This window comes from Saccostrea cucullata, unplaced genomic scaffold (assembly GCF_032062105.1).
Source record: "Saccostrea cucullata isolate Sc308-1 unplaced genomic scaffold, CSIRO_AGI_Scuc_v1 ctg340, whole genome shotgun sequence".
NCBI lineage: Eukaryota > Metazoa > Mollusca > Bivalvia > Ostreida > Ostreidae > Saccostrea > Saccostrea cuccullata.
In genome coordinates this window covers 284,746-294,423 of record NW_026932925.1, presented here as the reverse complement: position 1 = coordinate 294,423, position 9,678 = coordinate 284,746, and the positions used below count along the sequence as shown (strand labels likewise).

The 9,678-nt window shown below is 33.4% G+C and overlaps 1 protein-coding gene and 1 pseudogene across 1 annotated transcript; both read right to left on the bottom strand.

The window, feature by feature from the left end:
- Positions 1–322: 322 nt before the first annotated feature.
- LOC134236538 (uncharacterized) lies at positions 323–3,589 on the bottom strand. Its single transcript, XM_062718714.1, has 5 exons — positions 3,258–3,589; positions 2,916–3,174; positions 2,258–2,529; positions 1,218–2,021; positions 323–1,122 (listed from the first exon to the last, which is right to left on the bottom strand). The coding sequence occupies exons 1-5, from the start codon at positions 3,478–3,480 to the stop codon at positions 335–337; spliced, it is 2,346 nt and encodes a 781-aa protein (XP_062574698.1). The 5' UTR covers positions 3,481–3,589; the 3' UTR covers positions 323–334.
- A 2,859-nt stretch (positions 3,590–6,448) lies between these two features.
- On the bottom strand, positions 6,449–9,326 carry LOC134236522 (uncharacterized; annotated as a pseudogene).
- Positions 9,327–9,678: the final 352 nt, after the last annotated feature.

The window sequence follows — 9,678 nt, the reverse complement described above, 5'->3', positions numbered from 1 at the left end:
AACACGTGAAAAGTTTATTAAAACGTACCTAGGAATGCACAACCTTCTCTATGAATTGAAACTGTTTGCAAAGTATCTCACGATGTTTTGGTTAACATTACAAGTGTTATAAGAAATTTGCACACTCCCCTCATTCTTTAAAATCTCTAAATGCTCATATAAAAAATTATCAGTGTCTTACTCAATGAATTTATTGTTGGTCGATAATTTGAATTTATTAGTATTTTCCTGAATTTAAAAAGAAATATTTACTTTTTATCGTTACATAAATATTTAAATGGACCATACAAAATAAAGACTTTAAATCTAGTCCTCATATCAATCGACACTGTTACTAGCTTTCGGAAATTTTAGGAATTTCATTTGTATTCTTTTCCCATTTTTTCTGGTTTCCGTAACCCCATATTTGCATTTGTACTCTTGTAACTTTAAGTATGGTACGAATTGTCCTTAACCTTTCTGTTTCTCTTGTTCGACACCCTTTAACAAGATTATGTATGGAAAATACTAGAATTCCTGCATCGAGGAGAGCAGAAAGTGGAACGATAATCATATCTCCAAGAGTAATGGCCCTTGCAATAATTCGAAGCAAAACCACTGGGACAACGGTGAGCGATCTAAGTGCAGAGGTAGCTAGTTCTAAGGAGTTGTTATCCATGCATTCAACGTAATCTTTAGCCGTTAAAAGCTCTTTGAATTCTTTTTCAACAGCTTTGATGGATTTTTCGAGGTTTCGTGATCGTTCTCGTAAATTCATCTGATATCTTTCCATTTGGGAGACGGTCTCTTTATTCAAAATGAACTCGGAAATCTTTGATCCCGCTGACGTGAAACCTCCCACTCCTCCTACAACTCCACCAGCAATTGTGAGACCAAGTGACACCCCTGCTGTGAACGGAGCAGCTATAAGTCCACCAACAGCAAGGGCGGCCCCAACAAGACCCACAGAAGACCCAACGATTGATGCAATATTGACATTTTTTCTTCTGCATTCTAACCCATCGATGATTTCTGTGCAAAGAAGTTCAAGCGCCATGTTACATCGTATCCAATTGTCAAGTGCTAACCGTGTTACAGTAAGCCTGTTCTCTATACTCCTCATTTTGGCAAAGATATTTTTATCTAAAAAATATGTAAATGTTTCTTTTAAATGAAGAAGGCTTATTGATCCTTCTAAAAATATGCATATTAGTAAAGGCTTGTTAACCAATACCTACCTGCTCTGGCTGGTTTGTGGTATTCAATCTTCGGAACATTAGGGTGGTCTATCAAACAATTGCAGATCATATCTTTGGAAACTATTCGATGAAATTGGCCTGAAAAGGTTCTGTACACCATTACAAAAAAATTGCTTGAGCCATCGCTACCCATATTGCAACAATGTTCTCGTGCAATTTCTCTAATGTGTTTCGGTCTGTGCTTTCTTTTCAGCTGTGTAAATTCCTTCCAAGATGTAGAAATTTGTCCTTTCTCTTCTTCAACACAGATAACAAAAACTGGAACCTGGAAGCGAGTGGCTATTGCAAGGAGTTCTAAGTCTTCCATTTCCATTCCATCCCTTATTCGATTAGCATAATAAACTGCTTGCTTTTTTTCAGCCTGCCCCATGACAAAATCCCATTTCGTTCTTCTTCTTGATGTAAAATTCTTATGGAGTTCATTATCTTCCGTTTCATCTTTGTCCAATCTCATAAATTTACCATATAAATGAGGATTTTCACAAATTTCGTTCACAAGTTCTTTCATTATAAGTTGAAACTCATTTTCAGTTCCAAAAATTTCCTTGCTTACACATCTACACAAAGAGTAACTATAATCGGACATAAAATCAATTTCTTTATCCTGCATATCGTTGCGACTCATTATGATGGGAATTTCTGAATATCTTGAAAATACTTTCGGTACACGTCGAACTTCGTCAATAAACAAGGCTTCGCTTATAATTACATCATCGGAAAGAAACGTCAAGAGTGGTCTATGTCTGTTTGAAACGAGGATTTTCTTTTCATCTCTTTTCAAATCTAAAATATAATACATGTATACCATAATATTAATTGCATTTTTGTTATCTTGCATAGTAACATCTGCATATATAATCAATTTATACTTTTACTGGTAACAATTATCAAAAACTAGAACCTTGCCATTACGAATTGATGTTCTATATCTTTACATATTGTCTCTTATAAAATCACAAAAGAATACTTTTTCCCTTATTTCTTGTAATTCCAGGGACTGAAAAGTTAATGAAGTATACCTATTTTAGTTCTGATATCAACTGCAGGTGAAGGTAATTTACAGTTGCATCCATTTTTGGCAACAATTCTGTCAAAATATTTGGTAAGTCCATTGTAGAAAATTGTGATGTAATATCGACAGCAGCCATCCCCAGAAGTTGTTGAGTCAGGCACAGTCAAGATCCATGAATAATTTTCTGGATAATACTTAAATACAAAAACCGGTTTTTCTGTTGAATTCGCAATGACAGCCAAGATTTCTTCTGGAGTCATTGCCTCTCCCAAACAAAACCTATAAGTCATGGTAAATATGAAGCAATTGTTTTCATAAAAGAGATTTAGAATTAACATATAGATAAAATATAAAATACGGAAGAAAAGACTCTAAAATCGTAGAATAATAAAATATGCTTTTATACAACTTCAAAAAAAAAAAAATTTCATGACATATTGAAAAAGGTCGGATATTGATTTTTAAAGTGTTTTTTCATTCGATAAGTTTTTAGAATATAAACGCCATTTCAAGGCGTTAACTTTGTAAGGAATATGGATATTCCTATAGATATAGAATACATATACATGTATAATTTCTCTTTCTCTGATCAATTTCTAGTATGTATTCTGATTGGTGGATATTTATTTAAGATAAAAAAAATGATCAATCAGCCAATTTCCTACCTTGACTTAAGGAATGAAATTTTATTCTCATCTCCAAAAATTTCTCTGCTTAGGCATTGCTCTAGGGAACCTTTGCCACCATTTATTTGATCAAGTTTTCTTCCTTGTGTATCCAACACTTCGATAACCTTTTCTACGTGTCTATCCAAAGGACTCTGATAAGAGGAAATTTGGTCGTTGGGGACAATTTGGGAATCTTTGATTGTAGAGAAGTGTTTATGAGTACCGTGTCTTCCAACAGGACAACATGGTTCCAATGCTAAAAAAAAGAACACCAAGTAAGTGACATAATGATTTTAAATATAAAATACCTCAGAATAAATTTAAATGACCAAGATTTACCAAGTCTTTTCATGACAAAATCTTCGATCATCTCCTGGTAAACTGGTAATCGGCCGGAGATAACTGGTTCTCGACAAACACATGAACAGTTATTGCAATTTTGTAAAGGAACCAACAGGTCGCTGGAAGCTTGCTCAAGGTAGATAGGAGAGGAAAATGTCTTAGAGAAACTACTGCAGGTAGGAAGGAATAGATTATATTCTTTTCCCTTTTTGACATACATTTCAACATTGAATACACTTGCAACTGCAAAGAAGTCCACAAGGCTTACAGTATCCCATTGATCGAGATGACATTGAAAAGCTTTCCTCTGTAAATCTGAACGTTCTGCATCCTTTGCTTTTCCTTCAGGCAGCATATCAATTGCCTTCTTTTTTTCTTCGAATTTATCTAAACATACAAAAGCTTGGTATATTTCACAGAATTCCTCACTTTTCATATGGGTAATAACGTGATCCTTGACGAATTCCTCCATGCACTCTGAGCCATATACAAGCTGACTTAGCACAACAAAAATGTTCGTTTTATCTGTTTCAGATATTGTGATGGTTGTCCTATTTTCTTCTAAAGAATTCATTTTCATTCCCTCAATTTTCCTTAAAATGAATGATGCATGGAGTTCCTGAAACGCGTTCTTGAATCGCTTATCAAGACACAAATAATGATTCTGATTGATAAATGTAACCGGACAATTTGCAAGGTTATTTTCTTCTCCTTCGATTTGCCGGAAGTACGGTTCACCGTCTACAAAAGTGAGCAAAAGCATAATTTTATCGGTTTTGGACGTTTCTCTTAAGATGGGTGATATGCGAAATCCATCGACTGCTTCACAATCCTCAGTAATTTTCAGGAGTATAATTTTTTGTTCAAGAAACTCACTCACTGCATACAAATCGCGTAGAGTTGGTGGAAACTGTTCATCTTCTAGAACAGTCATATCGCTCATGAACGCCTCGCGCGTCGACATACCTGGTCTATATGTTTGCGCCTTGAACAGGGAAAAATAAAACTTAAATCTTTTTTGGAATTTCGACAGATCTCTGCGAACGTTTTTACTTTTATAATCTTTTGAAAGAATTTTTCCAACAATAGAATACAGTTCATTGTTATCGTGAGGATGTGCAGATATAGCAAAATATTCTTTCAGTTTTTCCTCTGGGAAATTGACATCCATGTCTGGTATTTTGTGTAAGAGAACCTTTGAAATATAAATATTGGAATATGATCAAAAAACTTATATTAATTTTTACTTTTTATCTGTCTTCTCCTGTGATGATCTGTTTGACCTGTTAGAAAATAAAAAACAAAATATTAATTATTAATATTTTTAATCAATAACAAACATATTGAACACCAAAATCTATTCAATTGCAGATCAAAGTTGATCATCAATATGAAATGTAAACTATTATGTAATATAAACAAAACAATGCGATATTTATCGAAAAGAGGCACTAATTAAACATAAGGGCACCACTACGTACATGTAAAAATATGTAGATTGTCATTGCTTGGTGATAAGAAGTCCATGTGTACGATCGCTGCACGCTATTGATTTTGCTGTCAGGTGACTTGGACAATAAATCATTATCATTTCAAATCTTAAAGGTGTGTTACACTTTTGAAATGTCTTTAATTAGTAAACGTAATTGATTTTTAGTTTTCTATTGGTACATAAAACTCGTTGTTATCTAAACCAAAGTGAATACGTTTTAGGATAAAAGTAGCTTGCTTCCTTTCTCATCATCTAATATTTTCAAAAGATTTCATATAATATACATGTCTTAAAATCAAACTATTAAGTAATTAATTCATTGCACACATAATTCTGAAAATGGAAGTAAAGGTTTGAAAATACAATGTCGTTTTCATATTACCTTTATCAATAAATTAAATCTAATGAATATACAATTCGTTTTCGATTGTCTTAATTGTTTTAAAAAACAATGCAAGGAAAAGTATTAGTTGAAATAAAAGTTACACTACGAACTTACCTGTTGATCATATTAACGCTACATGTATCTAAGTTGCACTGAACGCGTACTCAAATTTATTTTGTGGTTTTTCTTGAGACGGATTTTATCAAAATGCACCCTTTTGATTTCCTCAGCCTGACAAAACCTGTTAAGCATACTCTTGAAATATATATAGTATTTACTTTGTTCCTGAGTAATAAAAAAGAAGGCGCTTATCACGTCTGAGTTAGATAGGATTTGTAAAAAAAAAAAATGCCAAGTAGACAATCGATTCATACATGCCTCATGTGCTTCGATATTGGACAATATATCAAAATTCAAATTAAAATAATTCATTTTATTTCTGTTTATAACCGTACTGTACTAATCATTAAGTTGACACTTTGTGAACTATTGAAGAAAAAAATTAATGAATGTCAGTAAATGTCAACAATAAAAGAATATTTGAAATAATAAACAATTCTTATACCCATAAGAACTGTTTAACACATCCACATAAAGATCAGACACCGCAGTGGCCGATAATAAAATATAGATTATATATTTAAGGAATCATTGTCTAGTTAGTATAGTGTGCCAGGGCACCAACAATAGTGGGAAACATGGGATAATTTTCATAACGGGCGAAGCTCGTTAGGTATAAATTATCCCATGTTTCCCACTATTGTTGATGTCCCTGGCATACTATAGTACCTAGACAGTGATTCCTTATATTTCCATTTCATTGTAAAATAAAAATAATAAAATTATAGATTTATATTTTAAAAATGTAAGCATAGATTTTAATTACATGAGGACTCCCAGGCCAATTTCAATAGTCCCCTGCAAGTGACGTCAAACACAAAGACAGCCGCACGAGATTTACATGCATATTTGGTCTCCTTAGCGTCAGAAACAGAGACAGATGCGCACGAGATTTGCATGCATATTAGGCCTCCTTAGCTCCTGACCTATCGACCAGCCTAATTTACATTCCGGTAGAATTGTCAAGAAATCAACCCCTCTTACTTTCAAAGATTTATCACAGAGAAAAAAGTTAGAAATGGAAATAGTATACGATATTCATCTTAATTTTAATCAAGTGAAAAACATAACACTCCAGGGAAATATATTTTACAATGTTATTATTATTGGCTTTAAACAAACGTTGACAATTTTGGTGTATCAAAAATAGTTTCCGTAGGTATTATTTTCTTATAAATGCGTTATTACAGATTAGATATTGCAATCATTGTAGACTTCAACTTCACACAGCTGTCAAATCTCTTGAACAGGGGAGTTAATTTGTAGACGCACGTAGCGCCCTCTACAATGCTCTTCACATGTCATGTTCACCTTCCCGGACCGATAATATATCCACACAAACAGGGGAAGGTCACATTAGTTGTTCCTACGGTCACATTCAAATCGTGCAAACGCCACTCTAAACAGGACAGAAAAAGTATCTCATTTACGTTTGCATGAAAATATTTTTTGGTTTAAATGCTCATCAAGAGCCAGACACCGAGTCTTATTTGACTGGTATGGATTCTGATATTCGAAGAACATGAAAGACATTATTGTTTAATTAATTATCAAAACTATAAAATAAATATTTCCTCTACAATAATTTCCGAATACAAGACCTTTTACGTACACCTGGCATAAATGTAACGTCGCCGCAGCGTTCAAAGAGAGATAACTCTAAATTTCCAATCCTCTGAATGAATTACGCCAAGTTCGTTTTAAAAGTTTATTTACATTATTTTCACATCATAATAAATCCCAATAACATCCAAGAGTCACACACACATAATCCCAATATTAAAACAATAATGTAATCCAAGTTCAGCAAGTCAGTGACTTATGTACTAATTCTGCGCAAGTGCTAATGTCTGAGAACATCCCCCCATATATAACTTCAAGGCATTGCTCGCGAGGAGCAATGCGTTTTGACCATTACATAATAGTTTACCATTGCTCGCGAGGGGCAATGATACGTAAACAAAAGACTACAATCAACTATAATTATATGATAACAGAATCAAATATAAACAAACTTAATGAAATAATTAAACTTTAAGATCGTTACATAAATATCAATTTTCTGGCTTCATTCAAGTAACAAAAAACAAAACCAAAGTCCAAATGGAACGTTACGCTTATTTAAATCAACTTCAAGATGCTTGAACATATTTTTCTTCAGCAGATTGTTGTTAAAAAGAATTTTCTCTTTGTTCATATGAATTCTTTTTTGTTCGTCATGAGTTAGAAGCAGCTTTAATCCAAACTACAAAACTGTGAATTTGAATATCAATATGATTACTGGAACTTTGTCGATTTAAAGACTTATGCACGTACTATCTTACTGTTGGCTACATTATTAGTCTTCTATCGGCAGTTGGTTGGATCCTACCATAATTGTATCATTTTCGGGGGATACATGAATAACAAATAAGCACAAAATTACCTGAAACTTTCCTGTTTACAAATACGACCCACCGGACATAAAACTGGTCGAGGAGATCTACTGTCAACCAAGGCTGAGGTTCAGTGTTAGTATGAGCGCACTCTTTGTCGTCAGGTCTCACTTCTCCATTCACTGCGAGACTACCGCTACCATGGCGGAAGCTGGCATGGGCAGGATCGTCAAAAACAGACCTCATCATTACAGGGCTATTTAAAGCCAGGTTATCTGGAACAGGATTCAGATATTCTTGGACTGAGGTAAAGAACCACAAAAAAATTATATCGAAATGAAGTGAAAAACATTTTTAACAATTTCTTAAATTCTCTGATCTTTATTCGTACCTATTAATTTTGTTATCTTTAAAGACACGTTTCTTGATATTGAAGAAATTATTTTGTTATATATTGTTTTGTTTTTATAACCCTTAGAAACAAATGCATATTTATTGAATAAATGTATGTCGACTAATTGTGTCCCAATCACAATTCATGGTAATTGTTCTTTCATTGTTTACTTACTGTTTTTACAGACTCCTTTAGAACGTAGAAAGAATCCCCCAGAGCAGACGAGTTCCTAATACAAGAGAAATTAAAAAAAAATATTTTAGAACTGGCATTTCTCATCAAAGAGATAATTTATACTTGCTTTTAAATTTTGTTACAAAAATCAAGCTTAAGTGTGATTTAAAAATTTAGATCTGTTATTTTTTACGATTTTTTTTTCATTACATATGCCTCGCTGAAAAGAAGTCTTTAAATACTGTATACAGGGAAATTTTCGCCCCCGTTTTATTTTCGCCCCTTTCGCCCTACCTTCATTTGGTCGAATTTAAAACGGGGCGAATTCAAAGAATACAGTAGTATTTCTTAAACAAAACTATGACTGGGCGATTTGAAAATGGAGCAAAATTGTTTGCAAGTGTAGATCCGAAGGGCGAAAATAAGACGGGGCGAAAATAACCCTGTATACAGTTGTGACAGGAGTGTCCATCCATCCGTCTAGCTGTCTGTATAGCCCTCTGTACGTGCTTCCGTCACGCTTTAGGGTACCCATCTCTTATCCACAACCTTTCTTATACAACTGCATATTTAATTCCATTTATTTATGTTGTAAAATTAATACATTTTCTTTTATTAAAAATTTCTAGATGTAAAATAATTAATTAAAAATGATATATACGCTATTTTAACTCTTAAAACAGGTATTTATATAATAAAAACATAATTGTAATTAAATACATTTAGTGATTAAGATCAACTTATTTAAGACAATTACCGGAATCACTTCAAAGTAGGCACAACCTGGAGTGGAATGAGGAAACACTGCCATTTTTCCATAGCGGAGACGACACACATGTTTCCCCTCGAGAAAACAAATGTCATATGCGTTACAAAGAAAATCATTGTGACAATAGGGGCACATGAATGTCCCGATCCATTGGGCAAAGTAAAATTGTTTATAACACATGCTTTGGCTGTTTCTGGAATGGATCCGCGGTGTGAAAAATGAGTTATGATGACTTCTGGATTTGTATTCCGAAAAAGGAAGACGTATATAAAATGTGCTACACTGGGTAGCTTCATTGTATTTCCGCCAAAAGAATCAAGATTTATTTTAATACTGCAATTATCACGCACAAATTAGAATTTTCCTCTTCTTCTTACTGACGTGAATATCGCAACCTTTTCGCATACAGCAACTTAAATAAAATACATATAATGGTTTTATTGATCGAGAAAGATGTTTAAAGTTATCAAGCACAACCCTTAAATTTACGTGCTCTGTAAACCTCAGTCAATAAAGAGAAATAGAAACAAAATAAATTAAGGTTCATCATTACCTTATTGAAAGCAAAAGACAATTAGGTTCCTGCCCATGTGTATAACTTGTTCACCTTTTTGACACTTATGTCGTCCAACAAATAAACTTTTGATCTTACATAATTATATAATTTACATAATTACAATTATGTGTAGTAACACTACAAAAAAACTAT